Consider the following 24,793-nt stretch of genomic DNA (forward strand, 5'->3'; position numbering starts at 1 on the left):
GAACTGGAAAGGACCTTAGAAGTCATGTAGTTTAATTTGTTAATTTTATCCTGAGGAAAATGAGGCTCAATAAAAGGTCAGTGATTTGTCCAGGGCCATTCTGGAAAATTAGTGACAGAATGGGAATTAGAATAGTACATAAATTTTAAGACCCTTCCCCATTTTAACCATGAAACTGAGATGTGGTTTATAACTGATGATAGTGGATCTCGTTGTTGATTCCTTATCTTCTGCTTTTCTTCAGAAAATCTTGCTAATTATTTATTGACTTGCAAACTGTGCAGGTGGAAAGGAGGATGGGGATATGAGAATAACCTTGTCTCTTTTCAAGAGATTTAGAATCCAGGTTAGCAGATACCCCATAAAATATTGTTTTGAACATCACTAGTAAAACAGCCATAGAGGTGTTGTACTTGAGCTGTCATAGCTTCTTCCATGCTTGTATGCCTTGGTTCCTTCCTTATGCATGGATATGTTGAAAAAAGGTTACGGGTGATGCTAATTGACACTGCTAGTTAAGAACCATTGTGACAGGGCCTTTAAATTAACTGTAAGCCTATAGGATGCTGATCTGGTCTCCCTCTCTGCCTTCAGGTTTCACATGCTTGGTGTGCCTAAGCTCCTGTAGTGCCTTTTCCTGTTCTGACTTCACACGCTGGTGTTCTCTGAGCACTCATTTTTGCCATTACTATCTTTTGGATGAAGAGAAAGTTTTTAAAATTGGTTTTCTCACTCTTTCAGGCAGAGCTACTGAGAGCACATGTAATACCTTAGTGTGAATTAGACAGAAATCTCTCCCTTTGGAGAGAAGTGGAACTTCTCCTCAGCAGAACTTGGCCTCCAGATAAGCACCTTCTAACTTGTGCTGGTTAGAAAAGGTGTTCCTTTGGGCAAAGACCCATGTGTTACTCCAGGAACCATGCTTCACTGGAATTTAGCCGTGATTTGTAATCTCACCTGGGTGTCTCTGTGTACTGTATGAATCTGCAGAATGACACACAGCAGTTCTGCCGTTTCTTGCTGCCAGCGAAAGGAGGGAAGCAGCCTGTACTACTTGTGCTGATAGCACAGAGCACCAGCGAGTACCTTGTGTCTTATAAGTAGTGGCTGTCTAAAATCCGTTCTTAGTTCTTTAGACTGCTCTAAAAATGTGTTTATAATTCAAAGCTAATGATTTTCTCAACAGATATGGTAGTATATTTCTGTATCAGTTTGTTTATGATTCAGAGTTAATACATTTTCAACAATTTGTTGATGTACTTCTTCCCTATCAGTTTTTATTTATTGAGCATTTATTACATGCTGAGCATTGTATCAGGTATTGAAACTCTAGTATTAAGACCTTTTTTCAATTCCTAAATGGTTTACTGTCTAAGTGAATGGCACAGATATGTAAACACATAATTTAAATAAAGAATAGTAGTGCCATGTGTGAGACAGAAATGTATGGGATGCTGTGAGTACAGGACAGCTCCTTTCGTAGCTGGTTTGTGAGCCTGTTTCATAACTGATTACCACATATCAGATAAGACCACAGTAATGGTTCAGTCCTTGGAAGCTCTTGTTTTATATAGGGGAAACCACCTTTTCTATATTGAGTATTGCAAAATATTTTGTTTTTACCAACTAATTATGTATTTAAACTTGATCCCTTTATTTTAACTTAACTTTATTTTACCATCTAATGTCCCATTCTCTGATGTCTGTACTGACAAAGTATAGCAAGTTCTGGATCCGGATGGCCTGAGTTTGAATCTCAGCTCTACCATGTACTTGGACCAGTTGCTTACACTTTGTGTTCCTCTGTTTTCTTACCAAAAAAATGAGAATAACCACACCTACCTAATAAAGTTTTTGTGAAGATTATAGGTTCAATGCTTGAGCTTGATGCTTGACACTCGGCAAATGTTTGTCGCTAAGGCTTATTATTTACCGAAGGCTTCACAAAATGGTAGAACACCTAATAAACTAAGATCACCACCTCCTTTTTCCTCATTTTTTAGGAAAACAAGTTATATGATTAAACTCATAACTAATAGTACTGAATAAACTATAATAAGTGAATCAGCAAGTAAATTAGTCTGGGTGTTGTCTGTTAAATAGTAAGTTTTTCAGTTTCTACTTAGGGATTGAGATTTTGTATAAACTAGGCAGCCATTTGTTTAGATTACTTATTTAAAAAAAGAATTAATGCATTAATGAGCTTGTGCTGCTTTTTTTTTCTTTTTTGGTGGCTAATTAAATTTATAATCTCTAGGTAACATTTAGACATGATTCTTCAACAGTGGAAGTTCAAGATGACCATATAAAGGGCCCACTAAAGGTAATTCATTTATTTATTCATAATTACTGTTTCCCACTGAAGCACTAGAAGTAATAATCTTTATCTTTTAAAAAATTCATTGGTTACTTTGCAATTCAGTTGATAAATATGTTCAGTTCAGTTCAGTTGCTCAGTTGTGTCCGACTCTTTGCGACCCCATGAATCACAGAACGCCAGGCCTCCCTGTCCATCACCATCGCCCAGAGTTTACTCAGACTAATGTCCATCGAATCAGTGATGCCATCCAGCCATCTTATCCTCTGTCCTCCTCCTCCTGCCCCCATTCCCTCCCAGCATCAGTCTTTTCCAGTGAGTCAACTCTTCACATGAGGTGGCCATAGTACTGGAGTTTCAGCTTCAGCATCAGTCCTTCCAATGAACACCCAGGACTGGCCTCCTTTAGGATGGACTGGTTGGATCTCCTTGCAGTCCAAGGGACTCTCAAGAGTCTTCTCCAACACCACAGTTCAAAAGCATCAATTCTTTGGTACTCAGCTTTCTTCACAGTCCAACTGTCACATCCATACATGACCACTGGAAAAACGATAGCCTTGACTAGACGGATCTTTGTTGGCAAAGTAATGTCTCTGCTTTTGAATATGCTATCTAGGTTGGTCATAACTTTCCTTCCAAGGAGTAAGTGTCTTTTAATTTCATGGCTGCAGTCACCGTCTGCAGTGATTTTGGAGCCCCCCAAAATAAAGTCTGACTCTGTTTCCACTGTTTTCCCATCTATTTCCCATGAAGTGATGGGACCAGATGCCATGATCTTCATTTTCTGAATGTTGAGCTTTAAGCCAACTTTTTCACTCTATCACTTTCATCAAGAGGCTTTTTAGTTCCTCTTCACTTTCTGCCATAAGGGTGGTGTCATCTGCATATCTGAGGTGATTGATATCTCTCCCGGCAATCTTGATTCCAGCTTGTGCTTCTTCCAGCCCACCGTTTCTCATGATGTACTCTGCATATAAGTTAAATAAGCAGAGTGACAATATACAGCCTTGATGTACTCCTTTTCCTATTTGGACCCAGTTTGTTGTTCCATGTCCAGTTCTAACTGTTGCTTCCTGACCTGCATATAGGTTTCTCAAGAGACAGGTCAGGTGGTCTGGTATTCCCATCTCTTTCAGAATTTTCCACAGTCTATTGTGATCCACACAGTCAAAGGCTTTGGCATAGTCAATAAAGCAGAAATAGATGCTTTTCTGGAGCTCTCTTGCTTTTTCCATGATCCAGCAGATGTTGGCAATTTGATCTCTGGTTCCTCTGCCTTTTCTAAAACCAGCTTGAACATCTGGAAGTTCACAGTTCACGTACTGCTGAAGCCTGGCTTGGAGAATTTTGAGCATTACTTTACTAGCATGTGAGATGAGTGCAATTGTGCGGTAGTTTGAGCATTCTTTGGCATTGCCTTTCTTTGGGATTGGAATGAAAACTGACCTTTTCCAGTCCTGTGGCCACTGCTGAGTTTCCAAATTTGCTGGCATATTGAGTGCAGCACTTTCACAGCATCATCTTTCAGAATTTGAAATAGCTCCACTGGAATTCCATCACCTCCACTAGCTTTGTTCATAGTGATGCTTTCTAAATGCGTAATTCTCTCTAAATAGGAAAAAGATAGACTTAATGTGCCATAAAACCTATATGACAGTAAAGCTTGTGTTCAGAAGTTAATTGAACATCAGGGAAAGATTGATTGCTTTTTATTCACTCATCTGTTTTAGTCTCACCATGTTTCACTTACTAAAAGGGTGGAATTTCCAGAAATATTAAGTGGTAAACGAGCGATCGAGTGATATTGAGTTCCATGATGATGTGAAAAGTGAGAAAAGAAAACATAACAAAACAGATCTTCAGAGCTTTCAATTCTTTGAAGCAACTGCTGGCCTATGAACTTTCTTAAGGGTCATCAGGCATTTATAAGCGATAAACATGTTCATACATACACACAGAGAGTCTACGTTCTTTGCATTGGTTTTCTTCATTGGCCAGTTATGAGTTAAGTGCTACTTTACTTTCCACTAGGGCTTCCCCGGTGACTCAGATGGTAAAGTGTCTGCCTGCAGTGCAGGAGACCCGGGTTCGATCCCTGGGTCGGGAAGATCCCCTGGAGAAGGAAATGGCAACCCACTCCAGTATTTTTGCCTGGAGAATCCCTTGGACGGAGGACCTGGCAGGCTACAGTCCACAGGGTTACAAAGAGTTGGACACGACTGAGTGACCTCACTTCACTTCACTTTTACTTTCCAATGGTAGTTCAGAGGGTAAAGCATCTGCCTGTAATGCGGGAGACTTGGGTTCTATCCCTGGGTCGGGAAGATCCTCTGGAGAAGGAAAAGGTGACCCACTCTGGTACTCTTGCCTGGAAAATCCCATGGATGGAGAAGCCTGGTAGGCTACAGTCCATAGGGTTGCAGAGAGTCGGACACAACTGAGCAAGTTCACTTCACTTACCTTCCACTAGTGAGCAGGCTTAAAGGAAATATGTAGGTAGCCACTATGTGCTGTTTGGCCCTTTTGAATGTCTGAAACAGACATTGGCCTAGCTGGGCAAATTTTAAGAAATGCTAACATAATTGAAGAAACATTTGTAGATGCAAGAAAATTCCTTTCCTAATGAAACAGTACTTTTCAGAGAATTTGATAGATGTCTTTATCTGCCAATTTTTGTTGGTGGTTGATTTGAAAACTTTTAATTGAATCCCCAGGGCATTAGTACCTTTCATGTATAGTAGACACTGTGGAAGACTTAGAGCTTCCCAAATAGCACTAGTGGTAAAGAACCTGCCTGCCAATGCAAGAGATGTGGCTTTGATCCATGCGTTGGGAAGATAGATCCCCTAGAGTAGGAAATGGCAACCCACTCCAGCATTCTTGCCTGGAAAATTCCACTGACAGTGGAGCCCGGTTAATTGCAGTCCGTGGGGTCACAGAGTCAGACATGACTGAGCACATGTGCACGTGGGAGACTAAACCTTGTGAGTTTTTAGTATTGCCTTATGAAACTTATTTCCCTCTTGTTCTGTTTTATAGGTGTCCTCTTTAATGTTGCATGCGCATGTGTATCACTTGTAGGGATAAGAGGACAAAAACATGTGCATGTATAATTTGATGTGGGGCTTTCCTGGTGGCTTAGATGGTAAGGAATCTCTGCAGAGAAGACGTGGTTCGATCCCTGGGTTAGGAAGATCCCCTGGAGAAGGAAATGGCAACCCACTCCAGTACTCTTGACTGGAGAATTCCGTGGACAGAGGAGCCTGGAGGGGCTACAGTCCATGGGGTCACAAAGATTCAGACATAACTGAGCGACTAACACACACACACAATTTGATGTTAACTGCTATTTATTTAGCATTTAGTATGTGTTAGTACTGTGCTAATTCCTCTGCACATAGTATTTTATATAATCCTCATAACAACTCTTTAGAGATGAGGAAGTTGGGGGGGATGGAAGGTAAAGTAATCTGGCCCAAGGTCTTACAGCCAGTAATGGGATGGCAAAAATAAAAATTCTCATGAACTCATAGCCTGTAGTTTTGAAGCATTGTGCCCCCTGGATGATCAGAACACATGCATCTCTATGCCTTATTTGTATTTTTGCCCTATGAGCACACCAGCTAGCTCTTCACTGCCTGACTACCTTATTTACCTGGCACATGCTAGCTGCTACCAGTTAACAAAAAATGCTCAGTGTTGCAGGGATAGGAAAGACAATTTGAATCCTCAAGACATCTTTCCTTTTGGTTAAGCCTGTTTGATTGTGGCATAGTTGGTTTATTTTGCTTGTTTGATTTGTCTTATTAAAATTTTCTTTGGTTTTGATTAGGCTTGTGATCATTTTGAATTTGACATAGAGAAGTGTATTAAATTACAGTCTCAAAATTGTTGAAATATTTCTCTTGCTTATGGATTTTTTTTTGTATGTAGATTTTCAGTTGTTTCCTAATATACTTTGTAGCTTTCTATCAGCTGATAGAGAGTATTAACATTTGGATAAATGTTTCTCCTAGAGAAAATAAAGTTCCTATTTATTTGTGGTTATTTGATTTCAGTATATTTTCAGTGAGTTGACATGAAAATAATACTGGAACATTTGAGTATTATATTTTAAAAAATGCACCATATATTTATTGACGGTAGTCTCTGGTGGTCCAGTGGTTGGGACTGTGCACTTGTACTCCAGGAGGCCTGTGCTTCATCTCTGGTTTGGGAACTAGAAGAGAGAGAGAGAAGAGTTTGCTTCCCTTTTTTGGGCATCATGTGGGGCTGACACTGTCTTCTCTAAACAAGTTTAGTTATCACTGTAAAGATCATATACATTTGCTTTTAACTGAGATGAAACTAATATTATTACTAGTTTCAGTATACAGCATAATGGTTCAATATTTATGGATCACCAAGTTGGCATTTGTCACCATACGTGGTTGCAGAGGGGCTTCCCAGGTGGTGCTAGTGGTAGAGAATCCACCTGCCAGTGCAGGAGACGGAGTCTCGGGTTCGATCCCTGGGTGGAGAAGATGCCCTGGAGGAGGGCATAGCAACCCAGTCCAGTGTTCTTGCCTGGAGAATTCCATGGACAGAGGAGCCTGGAGGGCTACAGTCAGTCGGGTCACAAAGAGTTGGGCACCACTGTATGAAGCAACTCAGCACACACAGTTGTAAAAAATTTTTTCTTGGGGTGAGGACTTTTAAGAGTTAGCCTCTATTTTCGATCTTATTCTCTGTGTCTTATAAAGTTGGCTTTTTGTTTGTTTTGTTTTTTAGACTTCACATATAAGTGATATCATGTGCTAATTGTCTTTTTCTGTATGACTAATTTCACGTGGCATAATGCCCTCAGTGACTGCCCATGTTGTTGCAGATGACAAGATTTCATTCTTTTTAGTGGCTGATTTATGTGAGCATGTGTGCGCGCACACACATATCTTTAGCATCCATTGATGGATACTCAGCTTCTTTTCATATCTTTGCTATTGTAAATAATGGTTCAGTGAACTTGGGGGGTGCATATATCCTTTCAAATTAATGTTTTCATTTCCTTCAGATAAATATCCATTAGTGAAATTATTGGATTATATGATAGTTGTCGGTTTATCTTTTTGAAGACCCTCTATTCTGCTTTCCATAGTGCTGTAACAGTTTACGTCCCAACCAGTGGTGCACAAAGGCTTCCTTCTCCACATCCTGGTCAGCACTTTTATTTCTTGTCTTCTGATGATAATAAGCCATTCTCAGTAGGTGTCAGGAGAAACCTAATTGTTGGTTTAATTTGCATTTCTCTGTTGATTAGTGATACTGAGCATATTTCCATGTACCTGTTTGCTGTCTGTATGTCATCTTGGAAAAATGTCTGTTCAGGCCTTCTGCTCGTTTTTTAAATGGAGCTTTTTGCTTTTCTGGATATTAATTTTGTGAGCTGTTTATATATTTTAGGTTTTAACTCCTTGTCATTTGCATCATTTGCAAATATTTTCTCCCATTCAGTAGATTCTATTTTTGTTTTGTCAATGATTTCCTTTACTATGCAAAAGCTTTTAAGTTTAATTAGGTCCCATTTATTCATTTTTGCTTCTGCTTCCTTTTGGATCTGGAAGACCGATCCGAAAAAACTTACTGCTGCGTTTTATGTCCAAGAGTGCTCTGTGTATGTTTCCTTCTAGCAGGCTTATGGTTTCCAGTTCTACATGCAAGTCTTTAATCCATTTTGAGTTTATTTTTGTGTATGGAATGAGAACCTTTGCCGATTTTTCAATTGGATTGTTTGATTCTTCTTTATTTTGTTACATTGTATGAATTCTTAATATATTTTGGTTTTTAACTCCTTACCAGATATGTGATTTGCAAATGTATTTTCTCCCATTTTGTAGGTAGCCTTTTCAAATTGTTGACAATTTCTTTTGCTGTGTACACACACACACACATACTTATAAACACCATATACATTTATAAACCATATAAATTATCAGCATTTTCTTGATCAGGTGAAAATATTTCGAATAATTTTCATTATTGGTACACTGTAACTTAAGGAGAACCTCAGAATTACTTGTTAATTTCTCCCCAGTATCTTTTAAAGAAGAGTTGTAATATGAGGTGAAGATACGCAATTTCCTAGATAGGGATCCCCAGACCCGTGAGAGTTCCCTCAGAGAGATTGTAAGGACAAAGCTATATATTTTCATAATAATACTTAGATATTATTTGCTTTTTTCATTATGTTGATATTTTCACTGATGATACAGGAACAATCGTGAGTAAAATTGCTGGCACTTTAAGACAAATCAGTAGTTACTTTATTCTTCACCATCACGAAATCAATTTGTCAAAAAAAAAGCCAGTTTTTAGTTTGTTCATTTCTCTTAAGTTTTTCTAACTTTTTTTTTTTAATACTTTAGGTTGGGGCTATTGTGGAAGTGAAGAATCTTGATGGTGCATATCAGGAAGCTGTAATCAATAAGTTAACAGATGCTAGTTGGTACACTGTAGGTAAGGGAATACATATTCTTCTTAAAATGTATTTTCAGTGATAATACAAATAAGGCAGAGTTTTCTCTTGATTTACTTCCTCTCTTAGTTGCCATAGTTGTTACTACTGTTAATAGTTTTTATCTTTCCAGATCTTTAAAAACTTTATTTCATAAATATGTACATAATGTATAATTTGAACTTAGTGTATATATTATACAGTGGATTTCTAGCTTTTCATTTCAAAGTGTATTTTAGAGTATTTTTTTCATCTTAACCATTTTTGAGTGTGCATTTCAATAGCGTTCAGTAAATTCATGTTGTCATGCAACAGATAAATTTTTTAAACTAATATTCATGCTGATGATGTTGCCAATTTTCTTGGTGTTATATAGTAAATTACTATATTATGAATTGGATGTCTTTTGTACATGGACATTATTGTAGTATTTCCCTAGTGTGTGCATTGAGAACTAGGCATAGATTGAAGGGAAATGTCATTTTAAAACTTTAGTAAGTTATGAAAACCACTTTCCTAAAAGACTATTAATTTACACTCCCATAAACAGTAGTGTATGAATGTACTTGTTTTCCCAACCCTTGTCAAATTTGATGTTACTAGTATTTTTAAATTTGTGCCCATCTGGACGCAAAACAGTATCTCAATTTTGTTTTAATTTGCTTCTACCATGATTAGTAGTGAGATTGGACATATTTTCATATATTTATTGAAAGGAACATTATTTCTGTTGTATTTTCTCTTCTTTTGAATTGCCAACGTATAGTGTCTTCCCAGTCCCATCTTTTCCTCTTGGAAAGGTTATCATCTTATTTTTAGGATATGAGTTTATATATTTAAATATATATACAAAGGGATTGTTAAACCTTTTCCTCTTCAGTTGCAAGTATTCTTCTATTGCTTTTCTCTTTCCTCTGCTGTCAGTTTTCATATGATAGTCAGTTTTCCTGTGGTTGCCTTTTCCTTTGTAATTTTAGTTTGAATCTTGTTTAAGAAGGCTTTCCTGCTTCATCTGGCCCCAAATGTTAGTAGTGCTGAGATTGAGATTAGAGTAATTTATAGGGGCAGTCTGAATATATAAATTTATACTCTTGTTTTTTGTTTCTTAAATTTGTTAGCATTTACCGGTAGAAAAGCTTGCTTTTTCTCTACACTATTGAGAAGGGTTAATCAGCATTTAAAAGTTTTCTTTCTGAAATACTAACTTCTTTTCATTTGGTGTTTTCTGTACCAGGGAAGATGTTTTCATTATATTATTTTTTCCCCCAAGAAATTGGATAAGATACTCTGCATTTGAAGTTGTTTGTTAGAAAACTTAAAATGTATAGTTATGTCACATCTAATCTTTTAAAGCAGTAGCTCTCTTTACACTGATAAAATTAAATGATAACTTATGTCATTTTGTTAATCTTTGAAAATCCCTTCAGTAGTTTCCTTTTCTACCACTTCTCGCAGTTTTTGATGATGGTGATGAGAAAACGTTGAGACGATCTTCACTGTGCCTGAAAGGAGAGAGGCATTTTGCTGAGAGTGAAGTAAGTAATCACTTAATGAACAAACATGTCGTATTTTGTATTGGGGGTGGCAAAGTTTTGCTTTCTTATTCAAGCAACTTACTTGTTAATCAGGAAAATTCATTAATATATAAAAGTATTAGCATGTAGTCTGAGAAAACTTTAAGGTCTTGTGTTTGAGTTATCAGGTTCTATATGCTCTTTTTTTAAAAATGTATTTTAGCAATTAGCATTTGTCCATGAAGAAAACACAGTGAAATTGTTCATTATCCTTAGGCGACTTTCATATAGAGTCCTTTAATTTATAAATAATTATAGAATAGAGTTTCCTCATTTGTAACCTATTTGAACCCCATCATCATTGCTAAAGGAACCTCCTAACTACTCTAACTACTGCAAACACCTCCTAACTACTGCTGCTGCCAGCAGCTGACTTTTATTATAGCCTTTCTTTGGAGAAGGCTTGCCTGGCTGCCCTTTCTAAAATGGACACTTCCATTCCTCATAATCTCCTTAGGTTAATTTAATTTTCTTCATAGCACATATCTTTCTCACCACTGTGTTTATGTGCTTATTTATTGTCTGCCTTCCTCACTACAGTGTGTCTCAGTGGCAGAGATTTTGTGTGTCTTTCTCAGTTCCTGCAGCAGTGCCTGGCACAGAGCAGGAGCTGAATAAATGTTAGTTGGATGAATAACTGAAGTGCCCATATCTGCCAGGGACTTTGCTTAGTGCTTTGCATATGTCCTCAAATTTACAGCATTATGAAAGAGATACAGTCCTTATTTTTAGCTTACAGTTGATGAAATTGATGGTCAGAACCATTTCTCAAACCAGCACTTCCTAGTACCAAAATCATGCTCTAAAATTGAAAGATGTTTTAATAAGCCTGCAGGCTTCACACAGTTTTGAAAGTCAATAACTTGCAATTCAAAATTTTTTTAATGGGCACATTGTTACAAATTGTGTTATATTCTATAACACTATAAATATTAGTTAATATACAGTGTGACCAAACCAAGATTTCTTTTTTCTAATAACTATTTAGAATGATGTTATTGTGGAGAATTTTAATATTTCTGTTAAATTATTAGACGTTATTTTTTGTTGTTGTTATTTTTCCTTTCCCTTAAATGCTTGACTTCCCATTTCAATTCCGAATTTGGGACAGATTCTCTGTAGTAATTCTGGCCTACCGTTTCAGTCTCATGCTTCATTATTTCCCTGTACTTCTCCTTTGTAAGACTTTCAGATTATGGTTCATACTTCCTTTTCTTTGCTTCTTCTGAGCCCCATTCCTCTCAAGACCGTGAGAAATGCTTCCTCCTTCATGATGTCTTTCATGAGCTCTCTAACCAAATTTGATCTCAGTATCCTTTGATCCTTTTCCACTTTGCTTACTTTTTTTTTATGGTCTTTTTTTGTTAACGTTTATCATTTCCTCTTTAAAATTGTAAGCTGTTTTGGTGGAATAGCCAAATTTTTGTCATTTTGATGAACTCTCCTTTTCCTAGTAGTGTTTTCTACACAAAAGCCTTCACTAACCATTTGGTGAATTAATTGTTAAGGTTTAAAGATAGGAAATATATGTAACTTTGGGACAAGTACAGTAAATTTGGCTTCTTTCACTGATGACATTAACAGAATTCTGAGTTTATGGAGTTCTTAGAAATAATTTCATTTTCCTTAGAATATGTGGTAATTATAGTGGGTTAATGAGTATGAGAACGTGAACACTTGATTTTTCACCTAAGTGAAGATATGTATATGTCTTATTTATTTATTTCAGTGAAGTATCTTAAGGAACTAATTTTGTCTTTGCCAGGAGAATTTTAAATTGGGATAGTTTATAAGATAGTTGTGGTATGAAGGCCAAAGCAGTGATATCTAGTAGCTCAGTGTATCCACCTTAATTTCAGGAGGGATCAGTTTTACTCTGTGTATCTCTACATGCTAAATTTCATGTTTTGCTAGAGGATATTAGAATATTGGTATATTGTTCCTTACCCATTGCCATATGCAGGTGCTGTACTAGGTACATGGATAAGCTAGATAGACATGGGATTTATCCTTGGCATCTGTTAGAGTGGTAATTTGAATAATATTCCAAAGTAGTTTTATCAGCTGGCATTCTCTTTGTGCAGTTACTACATGCAGTTGAAAACGCTGAAGAAAGTTTAGATGAAATCCCAGCTCCATAGTTCCTGCAGCATGTTAGATAACAGGGCTATCAGCATGTTTCCCCTAGGCCTGTGGAATTTTCTTCAGCCTTTAATACAGCCAGGAGTCTCTGGTTTTGCTCTACAAGTATTTGTTATAGTTGTTTAGTTGCTAAGACATGTCTGAAGGCAGGAGAAGAAGGGGACGACAGAGGATGAGATGGTTGGATGGCATCACCGACTCAATGGACATGAGCTTGGGCAAGCTTGGGGAGTTGGTGATGGACAGGGAAGCCTGGTGTGCTGCAGTCCATGGGGTCGCAGAGTCGGACACTACTGGATGACTGAACTGAAGTCGTGTCTGACTCTTTTGCTACCCCATGGACTGTAGCCTGCCAGGCTCCTCTGTGTATGGAATTTTCCAGGCAAGAATACTGGAGTGGGTAGCCATTTCCTTCTCCAGTTCCTGACCCGGGATCGAACCCACGTCTCCTACATAGGCAGGCAGATTCTTTACTACTGAGCTACCAGACAAGCCCTCTTAACTCTGACTATCCTTTACTCTTTTCTGTGAAGTGAAATAAAAGTGCTCCGGCTTTCCAGGATTGAGGCCAGGGACACAGGCCTGCTTTTAGCAATAAGACAATTGCTTCTTATTGTTCTAATTCTTTTCTCAATACTAGGGAAGGATTGTGGTTTATTTGGGAATTCCTATATGTGATTCCTAGATAACTTTTCAGAAATTCTGGATATTTTCTTTCTTAAACCAAGTAGAATAACTAGCCAATACTTAAAATAGAAATAAAATAGAAAGCTGCTAGTTAAAGTTGCTCAGTGGTTTCCAGCTCTTTGCTACCCCATGGCCTATACAGTTTGTGGAACTCTTCAGGTCAGAATACTGGAGTGGATAGCCTTTCCCTTCTCCAGGGGATCTTTCTCTACCTTTAAGAGAGTGGCCTTAATCTTAGGGGAGGGGCATTTAATTCTTTTGTTAGCTTAGGAGAAACTGAGCCAAAATAATTTATTTTTCCTATTTACCAAACAGAGTGCTTTGAAATATTCACACTTGGGAAGTATAATTAGGAGTTAATGACGGGTTACTTCTGAAAAGATTTGTCTGGCATATTATTGTATTTGGGCAAGCTTTTGCCTTCAAATATTTTTTTAAATGCCCAACTTACAAGCTACATTTGAAAGATTTATAGTTTTAGCCATATAAAAGTTATGATTTTTGTCGGTCATATCAAGGAATCAGTTTTTATTTAATGGCTAGTGCCTTTTTCCTATACTGTATTCTTCATTGTTAGACGTGTGTGTGTGTGTGTGTGTGTGTGTGTGTGTGTGTAGCAGGCTATAGTCCACAGGGTCACAAAGAGTTGGACACAACTGAGCAACTATCACGTGTATGTGTGTGTACCTTAAACATATTTACATATTCTAACAAATTATGTAAAATAAATTAATATGCCTCCTTCTTTCATGTTTTAGTACACTGTTTCAACAAAATTATCCAGTTTTAAGAATAAAAGTTAAATTTTTTCTTTTAAATATTGGCATTAGTTTATATTTAAATATCTGATCTTTAAAGTAATGGACACCCTTTCATATAACATTCTTGTTTGTAACTTTGAGATGTTTTTTATCATAACTAGTTCCTTGCCCTCACTTCTACTTTGACAGTTTTCCTGGGATCTTTTGTTCCCCTTGTGTTCATAAAAGTATCTGAAATAGCAATGATTCTATTGGAGGGATAAAAGGAACAGTAACTGGAAAATCTTTAAGATGCTAAAAAAGCTTGATTATTATCAAAGTGATACTCAGAGAATTAAGTCAGTTGGGATAGCATCTTCAGATTGATACTTTAACTTTTTAGATATAGAAACCTTTTAAGGAATTAATGGCACAAAACAATCCAAGAAGTCTCTGATATGGAGAAACGAAGGAATTTCAAAATCCCTTTTTTCACTGTGCTTTTAACCAACAACCAGTTCCTTCCCTGGAAATCAGTGTTTTTTTTGGGCAAGGTAAGAGACATGAATTGCCAGTTGATAACAAGAAGGAAATGTTCACTTACTGATTGTTGTCTTCATAGCAAGTATTGGATGTTGCTGTATTAAAAAGAAAGGGAAAATAAAAGTACTAACTTTAGAAAAACTAATTTTTACATTTTCTTTAAAAGTAGGATTTATTGCAGGAATTCCCTGGAGGTCCAGTGATTAGGACTTGGTGCTTTCACTGCCAGGGCCTGCGTTTGATCCCTGATTTGGGAAATAAGATCCTACTAAGTACAGGGGGATTGGGGTGTAGGTTGGGGGTTGTTACAGAAAATGTTTGCAGAGTCATAAGGTTGCCTGTCTGAAGCCCTTTTTTCAGGCAGTTGATAGTTATCCTGATAATTTAGTTTCCATTACTTATTAAGAATTCTGTTTTGTAGATTATAATTCCCTATATGCAAAGAAAATTTTGAGATACAGTTGGCCTCAATCTAGGGATTAGGTACTTACACATAGATTTCTCATCTCTCAAATCTGTGTTTCCACTGAGCTGTATTTGTTTTGTTTTATATTTTAATCACTCTTAGAAGTCTGTCAACCCTCAAGTAGATGATGAAATTATCTAGAGAGAACACTGAATTTCTTTTCACTTTTTTCCAGTTGTGAGCTCATTCATCTTCTAATAATTCTTTGAAGTGAAAGTTTTTAATCTTTAGGAAAGTTGTATTTTTGTCTCCCTTGGGAAGTTTTAAATCTAAAAATCTAAGGATATTTTTAAATTGATTTGATTTAAACAGGAAAAAAAGAACTTGCAACTTAATAACTTTTGATGGGTTTATGTTCCTACCCACAGACATTAGACCAGCTCCCACTCACCAACCCTGAACATTTTGGCACTCCCGTCATAGGAAAGAAAACAAATAGAGGAAGAAGATCTAATCATATGTAAGTCCATTTTCATAACTGTTAGTTGAACCTGAATTCATTTCTCCTTCTAGTGTTGTTTTATAGTTGTTAATTTTAACTTGTAATTTTAAATTTAACTGCTAACTGAATCTAAAAGTAACTTCAGACTCTCCTTAGCATGGGTGCTTGCGGTTCTCCATGCTCAGTCAGCCTTAGCTATATTATTTATCTGCCTCCCAGCTCTCCTTACATGTATCTTATGCCAGGGTCAAAATGGATTTAGTCAATATTTCCTGAGTATCCTGAGTAATACACCCTCTGTTTTCCTGATACTGTGTTTTTTATTCATGCTGTTTTTTTCCTGTCTTAAATGCCACCCTTCCATGCCACTGGCTCACTCATTCTTCAGTTCTCAGCCAGAGATGCCCAACCTTTCTGTGAACCGTTTTGTGCCTCCCCTCTCTTTCCTTGGGCTTCCCTGGTGGCTCAGCTGGTAAGAATCCGCCTACAGTGCGGGAGGCCTGGGTTTGACCCGTGGGCTGACAGACGTGTTTTCTTCTCCGCTGAACCCTCTAAATTCTTTGGGTTTATCTAATGTCATAGACGGTATTCCACCTGTTCCTATCATTGTCATCTTTGCTTTTGCTTCCTGATAATTTAAATCCTCCTGGCAACCGAACTATCTTACTTGTTTTTATGTCTTCTTACTGTTGTGACACATACTATACATATTTAACAAATTACCTTTGATGAAATATGCTTAGGCTCTTAAAGGCTTTAAATTAAAAGGGATCACCGGATCAAGGAGTCATGAAACTTCAAGTCATCAGAGATAAACAATCTTCTAACAGTTCCAGAAAGAAAAAACAGTTTATTGCTAAGGACTGAGAAGCAGAATGGCAGGCATCAGACTTCTCAGTGATAACACTAGGTGCCAGTCATCAGTAGACTGGAGAGTGGAGAAAGGAAAATTGCTATTAAAGGGAGGACTTGTTATCACGTATGATGGAACATTAGGGGGAAATTAAAGATAACAGTGGTAACAGATGGGAAAAAATAGCAAAGGCATTTAGTTACTCCTCTCAAAAAATTATATTAGAAACACTGCATTAGTAGGATGGAGGGTAGAGAAGTTACTTAAATATAAAAGTCAAGTCCTTATAACAATGGGAAATCGATAGAATAGCATCTTAAATAGATAAATATAGTGGTGTAAGAATCTTACCAATGAGGTTTTAACTGTCAGAGCTGAAAGAGTTGAAATTAAAAGCAGTTGTCTCTGCAGAAGAAAATGGGAAAGGATGCGGCAGTAAAAAGTAGTTTTTAATTTATTCTATTGGAGGTTAAATTGTTTAAAAACAGTTTTGAATATTTTACTTGGATAAATTTTTTAAAATATTAATGTGCCTGAGCTAAGTATTATCAGAGTAGGTACGGACAATATTTAGTTGAATTATTGAAACTTTTAAATGGAAGTGAATGCTTTCATTCAAAATAGAGTCAGGTATTAAATCTAATAGTGACTAAGCTTTGACAATAAAAATTAGGTAAACATGCTCTCTCATATAGCTTAGTTTCAGCCTGATAGCGAACTCATAAAGGTAGGTATTATTTTTATCCCTATTAAGAATTGGGGAAGTTGGTCTCCGAGACAGTAACTAATCCAAGAAACACAGGAAGGAAAGGACCAGGACTTGAACTCTCCCATGTGGCATAGTCCTTTTCCCATTCAGACTCTTTCTTGTTTAGAGTATCACAGTTAATTTTCCAAATAAATTTTAACAGGAAATGAATAGGGACTCATTTGAGGGAGGGAATGAAAAGACAAATCCTTGCATTGAAAAAATATTTAATATTGATTATATTGCTGCTAATGTTTGGACCATGCATTTCTTTTTCTTCCTTCTTTGAATCTTTTAGAAAATGTTTTCTTAATTAATAGGTGACAGTTTCTCTCACTTGTGATGTAGCTTGCTGGTGACTTGATTATTTTTAGGATACTGAGGTTGTGATTATTATTTACTCTTCTTTGTGTAACATTTAAAATTTGAGTATTCTAGCCAGAAAGAAAAAAACAAGTAAAAAATGTACAATGACATTATCAGTTTAGAAGAGTCCTGTTGTGATTAATAAATGTTATTGTGATCTAATACTGTTTTCAGGTTTTCAGAGGGCCATTATTTGCCATAACATATTCACTGAAGCACTTACAAGTTAAATATTTTGATATCCATTTGAAAATTAAAAATTTCAATTGTGAATTAAAATTTTATCTATCATTGATCATTATATTCTTCCCATAGCTTTAGAGTCAACTCTTAATTGTGATTGATGATGTTGAAATAGTGAGGTGTGGGTGTATTTAATGTAAAATTACTTTTATTAGCAAAGATTTTCCACTTTTCTAGCTCTTAAGAGTGGAAGTGTGGCTGAGTTGAGAGTGTGAACAGTGGAAACTTTCCTGTTAGTCCAGTGGTTAAGACTCCATACTTCCACTGGACGGGGCAAGGGTTCAATGCCTGGTCAGGGAACTGAGATCCAGCATGTCTCGAGGTGTGGCCAAAAAAAAAACAGAGATCTTAAGTGTGAACAGTGAAGCACAGTAGCATGGGTTTGAATCCTGCTTCTGCCACTTCCTTGCTTTGTGACTTTGGGCAGCATGCTCAGTCTTTTCATACCTCAATTTTCTCATCTGTAAAATTGAGGTAATAGTATTCCCTGTCTCTTTAAGAGTTCAGTTTGAAAGAAAGTGAAGTCACTCAGTCATGTGCAACTGTTTGCGACCCCATGGACTGTAGCCTGGCAGGCTCCTCCATCCATGGGATTTTCCAGGCAAGAATACTGGAGTGGGTTGCCATTTCCTTTCCCAGGGGATCTTCCCAACCTGGGGATCTAACCCAGATCTTCTGCACTTCAGGTAGACTGTATGCAGTGTAGACTGTCTGAGCCATCAGGGAAGCCCGTAGAGTTGTTTCAAAGGTGAAATGAATTCATATCCTTAAAAGGTTTATATAAATTACTATTACTAATAATAATCACTTAGTAATCAGTAAGACTTCCCTGTATCTCAGATGGTAAAGAATCCGCCTGCAACACAGGAGACCCAGGTTTGATCCCTGGGTCGGGAAGATCCCCTGGAAAAGGAAATGGCAACCGACTCCACTATTCTTGCTTGGAGAATCCCATGAGAGGAGCCTGGTCAGCTACAGTCCATGGAGTCATAAAGAGTTGGACACAACTAAGTGACTCTTGAGAAATCTGTATGCAGGCCAGGAAGCAACAGTTAGAACTGGACATGGAACAACAGACTGGTTCCAAATAGGAAAAGGAGTACATCAAGGCTGTATATTGTCACCCTGCTTATTTAACTTATATGCAGAGTACATCATGAGAAACGCTGGGCTGGAAGAAACACAAGCTGGAATCAAGATTGCTGGGAGAAATATCAATCACCTCAGATATGCAGATGACACCACCCTTATGGCAGAAAGTGAAGAGGAACTAAAAAGCCTCTTGATGAAAGTGAAAGAGGGGAGTGAAAAGGTTGGCTTAAAGCTCAACATTCAGAAAAGGAAGATCATGGCATCTGCTCCCATCACTTCATGGGAAACAGATGGGGAAACAGTGGAAACAGTGGCAGACTTTATTTTGGGGGCCTCCAAAATCACTGCAGATGGTGATTGCAGCCATGAAATTAAAAGACACTTACTCCTTGGAAGAAAAGTTATGACCAACCTAGATAGCATATTGAAAAGCAGAGACATTACTTTGCCAACTAATGTCCATCTAGTCAAAGCTATGGTTTTTCCTGTGGTCATGTATGGATGTGAGAAAGTGCTGAAGAATTGATGCTTTTGAACTGTGGTGTTGGAGAAGACTCTTGAGAGTCCCTTGGACTGCAAGGAGATCCAACCAGTCCATTCTAAAGGAGATCAGCCCTGGGATTTCTTTGGAAGGAATGATGCTAAAGCTGAAACTCCAGTACTTTGGCCACCTCATGCAAAGAGTTGACTCATTGGAAAAGACTCTGATGCTGGGAGGGATTGGGGGCAGGAGGAGAAGGGGACGACAGAGGATGAGATGGCTGGATGGCATCACTGACTCGATGATGCGAGTCTGAGTGAACTCCGGGAGTTGGTGCTGGACAGGGGGGCCTGGTGTGCTGCGATTCACGGGGTCGCAAAGAGTCGGACACGACTGAGCGACTGAACTGAACTGAAGTGACTAACAGACACACATGTATATGTACTAGATATCATCATCATGTATTGAATGAAAAAACTTGCATGAAATATCAGTATGTAACACGATTTCATTTACAAATAAAATTTAAGTATGTAAAAATTCTGCTTACTAGTGTTTATGTCTGACAGAAAGGACTGTTTGGGGCTCTATTTTGTGAATTTAACATCATTCCTTTGTTTTATATTATGTACATACTCTAGGGAAAACTGTTTTTGAATCAAGAATCCTTTTAATTTTGAAGCAAATTTCATCTAATATATAGACAATATTTTACCTTTCTACAGATGTCATCCAGGAGTGTAAAAATATTTTAAAATAAGGTAATTTATGGATTATCACATAGATTGATCCACAAAAATGACCAAAAAGGAATTCTGAGGGCCCAGATCCAGTTGGGAAACTTCAGATTCCACAAGCTGCGCAGCACACACACACACACACACACACACCCAGCATGCACACACACACACACACACCCAGCACACATACACATACCCAGCATACATACACATACACCCAGCACACACACACACCCCCAGTGTGCACACACACCCAGCACACACTCAGCACACACACACACACACACCCAGCACGCACACACACATAAACACACCCAGAAGACCAAAAATTTTAGTATATTATTTAAAATATCTGTTATGTTTCTTGGCTGAGGTCTCCCTTTCTTGTATATGAGAAGAAAGCATGCAGTTGTCACTGAGCAAATTGATTTTCGTTTTCTAAAGACTCTAGCAGGCACTGAATTAGTGATTTTCCTGTTGAGAATCTGTGTGTACAATGAAAGATTTGCTGTAAATATGTGAAGTGTGAAGGCAGAACAAAGGTCGAGAATCACGCTGTAGGAAATGACGTGCCGCCTGTCTCCAGTCTTCCTTCACTTGCTGCTTCCTCCATCTCACTACTGTGGCCATTCTTGGTGCCTCCTTGGTGCTCTAAGCGTTGGCATGTAAGCGCCACTGGCAAGCACCCCAGCTTAAAATGCCCGTCTCCCTAAATTACACTTCCTCGAAGTTCTTTCTTCCCTTTCTTCAGAGTGATTTTCTGCAACAAAATCTGGGACCTGCGTCTTAAGGTCATTTATCTGACCTTCATTTCCTCTTCCATTACTCAACTTGAAAAGGTCTTCATTATGGTTCTCTGATTGCCATTTAAAATTTCTACAAAGATAAATAAGGTTATCCTTCCCAGGATTCCCGGGACTCCATTGTTGCAGTAATATATCACTACGTTTGTTTTCTTTTAAGAACTGTTAATCCATGGACCAGTTAACTGGCCTCTAGTTATTCCAAAATTGATTATTTTTGACACCTTCCTTTAATTATTTTATTTATAGTCTGCTTTTAATCCTAATGTATTCAGATATGTTTGAAAGATTATCATCCTGTAGCTTAATTTTTTAAAAGCAAGTTATTGATCCTTTTGATAATGTATAACTTGAGTGAATTTTTCCCTTATAATTTATATTGTATGCAAAAGTCTTCTTTGATTCTACCTACATTAAAGAAGAGAATGCTGAAATTACAGAAATTTTTGTGCTCCTCCAAAAGTTTTTTCCAGTAACGTGGCCTAAGTATATATGCAAGACTCTTTGTAAGAAAGCACTCTAGGCTGTTATCCTTCAGAGAAAGGATAAAGCATAATAAGACTTGTAATGATACTTGTTAGGTATTATTTGTGGGTAGTTTCTACCCAGTAACATTGCTAAGATTTACCCAATAAACTAGTGATTTGTACCGGATATTTACAGGTCTACAGATCGATCTTGAATAATATTTTTATTGAGATATAATTCACATATAAAATTCACCCTTTTAAGTATTGTTTTCTTTTTTTTTTTTAGTATATTCACAAAATTTACAACCAGCACCACTACCTAAGTCCAAAAGTTCTTTTTATTATTAACTGCTTTATTTTGATACAAGAATTTGATTCTAGTTTCCTTCTTGATAAAAACTGGGAAAAAATGTTTTACTGGTTAAGTTCATACATGTTCGTATGATCTGTATATTTTAATCTCTTAAGAGGCTACACATTTTTCCTGATAACTAATACAGATTTTGAATTTGCAATACAAAATTTGAAGCTGAGTTAGTTGTTTGAAAGAGTAAGGATCACTGAAGTCCAAATTGCATTTTAAAGATTGAGCCTCTGAAGTTTCTGGCTCAGTTTTCTATTTGTACCTCATCATATGGTATTCTTTGGCACATGTCTAAGTTGCCAAATTCTTCCTTGATTTATAATTAATTTATAATTAATATCGATGTGTGATCAGCTTTAAGTGACTAGCTGTTCGTTTGTTTGGTAAACATTCCCGTGTAATTAGCATTGTTTCCAGTGGCATCATCACATGTCATTTCCGCTACACTAGTTATTTTGTTGTGGCTCTATAAACACATAGCTGGTACCAGAGAAGCAACAGTGCCAGAGGGGAGTAAACACCAAGCATATTCTCTGCTTATTCTGTCTTTGCTCCTTTAAAATATTTCCAATGCTCATTTATTTTGGTTTATCAGTTTATTGAGTACTCGTCTTATATAAACAATTTCGTGGGTACATTCCACTATAAGAAAAAATTACAGGAGTCTTAGGTATAAAGGTATGGTTTAAACTGGTTGTATACATTATGTTGATTGTATACATTGTGTAATTTCAGGAGAAATAGAAATCAGAAGTATCATAGTAGAAAGAAATAAACCTATTTAGTTCACTTATTTAGTCAGCAAATACTTGTTGAGCATCTGTGTTGTGGCAAGCACTGTTCAAGTACATGGGATATATCAGTGAACAAAACAGGCATTCATAAAGTCTCTGGGAGACTTCCTATGTGGTCCAGTGGTTAAGGCTCCATACTTCAAATGCATTGGACATGGATTCCATCCCTGGTCAGAGAAGTAAAATCCTGCATGCCATGCGGTGCAGCCAGAACACCTCCTCTACCTTTAGAGCTGACACTGTCTCATATGGAGAGAGATGGGCAATACAGAAAAAAAGAAGAAGGAAGTAAATTATATAGTATGATAGATTTGTTAGTGCTGTGGAAATAAAATAAGATTGGGGGATTGGGATGGGCAGGTTGTAAATTTGAATAAGCGAGTGAAGTTGCTCAGTTGTGTCCGACTCTTTGTGATCCCGTGGACTGTAGCCCACCGGGCTCCTCTGTCCATGGGATTCTCCAGGCAAGAGTACTGGAGTGGGTTGCCATTTCCTTCTCCTGGGGATCTTCCCAACCCAGGGATCGAACCCAGGTCTCCTGCATTGCAGGCAGACACTTCAACCTCTGAGCCACCAGGGAAGCAAATTTGAATAAGGTGATTGTAATTAAAATGACATTTGAACAGAGACTTAGAGGAGGTGAAAAAGTTTCCAAGTGTCTGGGGATAAAGCATTCCAGGCTGTTTCTCTGCAAAGAGTAGTAGCTGGTAGAGAAAATGAGGTCAAGGGGTCTTTTGTTGTTTTTTTTTAAGTGGAGGAAGTAACAGCATTTTCTTAGAAATAACACAGTACTGCTGCTGCTGCTAAGTTGCCTCAGTCGTGTCTGACTCTGTGCGACCCCATAGACAGCAGCCCACCAGGCTCCCCTGTCCCTGGGATTCTCCAGGCAAGAACACTGGAGTGGGTTGCCATTTCCTTCTCTAATGCATGAAAGTGAAAAGTGAAAGTGAAGTTGCTCAGTCTTGTCCGACTCTTCTCGACCCCATGAACTGCAGCCTACCAGGCTCCTCCGTCCATGGGGTTTTCCAGGCAAGAGTACTGGATTGGGGTGCCATCGCCTTCTCCAAACACAGGGCTAGGAGGACTCAAACTAGTAGAGGTAGAAAAACTGATAGAGGGGAGAGGTAGGAACATTGCTAGAACAAAAGCTTGAGGATGTGAGAGTGGAGAAGGGTGTCTAGTCCATGAGTGGGGAATGGTTTTGGAGTGGAACCTAGACAGTAAAGTGGATGGATGTTCTATGTAGCCAGTCAGTTTATAGTAGATAGATAACTGTCTCGTGTCTGAAGTCTTCACATTCGTTAAGTCTTAGGAAAGAAATTAGAACTTTTATACTATCGCAGATGATTGTGTTAGCCGAGTAAAGCCCAGTTTTCTCTTTCTGTGTTTTACAGATTTGATTAATGTTATTTGTGACATTGTGATTTTGTCTTGCTAATGGTAATGGCATAGAGGGCATCCGTAGCTGAATACGTCCTTTGTGACTATTTTGAAAAAAACAATAATTATGATTTTAAATTTGATTGTGTTCTATAATCATTAGAAAGTGGAGAAATAAAAGTCCTTGTCTTTGAGAAGTTCTTCTAATCAAGTAGAAATCAGACTTGTGAAGGTCTGTCATTACTGTTCCAAGCTGTGTGCCTATTTGTAAGCTTTTCTGCTCCACTAATATGAAAATATGTTGGTTTTTCCTGCTGCCTATTACCTGCTTTCTAAGTAGAGGTTGAACTGCTTTAAGTGCCATTTTGAAGTACAGTGTTCTCAGTAGCAAACTTTGAAGATGTGGTTTGTTCTTTATCAGGGGACAATTTTTAGGTCAATTGAATGATCACTGAAATCAAATCATGATATTCCCCTTATCACTATAAAATGTTTAACAGTGTTATAATAGGTTTTGCTTCCTTTATATTTATGTTGGAATATATAGATATAATGAAGCAGGAAATGGCAACCCACTCCAGTATTCTTGCGGGGAAAATCGCATGGACAGAGGAGCGTGGAGGGCTAGAGTCCATGCGATTGCAGAGTCGGACTCGGCTAAGCACGCAGCACACATAAATACGAGGGGATGACATTTGTGTTGTCAGGCTTTTCATTTTATAAAAATACCATATGTGTTTACTTCTCATTTTGTCGCAGTCTATTTATTCCACATTTCTTAATATCTTTATTCTGGGCATTTTGAACATAGTAATTAGAATAATTTTTTTTAACTGGAGTATAATTATTTTACAATGTTGTGTTAGTTTCTGCTGTGCAACAAAGTGAATCAGCCGTATACATATGTCCCCCTCCCTCCAAGCCTCCTGCACATCCCCCCATTAGAATCCATTTTCTTTAGTACTGACTGTGGGCTTTTTTAAAACCAGATTGAGAACTTTGTTTTGTGTGTTTGTGTTTTTATTTTTCCCCTCTCTTTTTAAGTTTTATTTTTTACT

The 24,793-nt window shown here is 37.6% G+C and overlaps 1 protein-coding gene across 5 annotated transcripts in view; it reads left to right on the top strand.

Annotated features, from left to right (window-relative positions):
* The window catches only part of ARID4B (AT-rich interaction domain 4B), a 137,655-nt gene that overhangs the window by 55,087 nt on the left and 57,775 nt on the right, over positions 1-24,793 (top strand). For all 5 annotated transcript variants that reach the window (XM_040242709.1, XM_040242711.1, XM_040242713.1 and 2 more), the window contains exons 4-7: positions 2,258-2,323; positions 8,719-8,809; positions 10,263-10,342; positions 15,328-15,419. In XM_040242709.1, coding sequence (XP_040098643.1) covers positions 2,258-2,323; positions 8,719-8,809; positions 10,263-10,342; positions 15,328-15,419 — 329 coding nt within the window. The remainder of the gene's footprint in view (positions 1-2,257; positions 2,324-8,718; positions 8,810-10,262; positions 10,343-15,327; positions 15,420-24,793) is intronic.

The sequence above is a fragment of the Oryx dammah genome, unplaced genomic scaffold, assembly GCF_014754425.2.
Source record: "Oryx dammah isolate SB20612 unplaced genomic scaffold, SCBI_Odam_1.1 HiC_scaffold_6, whole genome shotgun sequence".
Classification (NCBI taxonomy): domain Eukaryota; kingdom Metazoa; phylum Chordata; class Mammalia; order Artiodactyla; family Bovidae; genus Oryx; species Oryx dammah.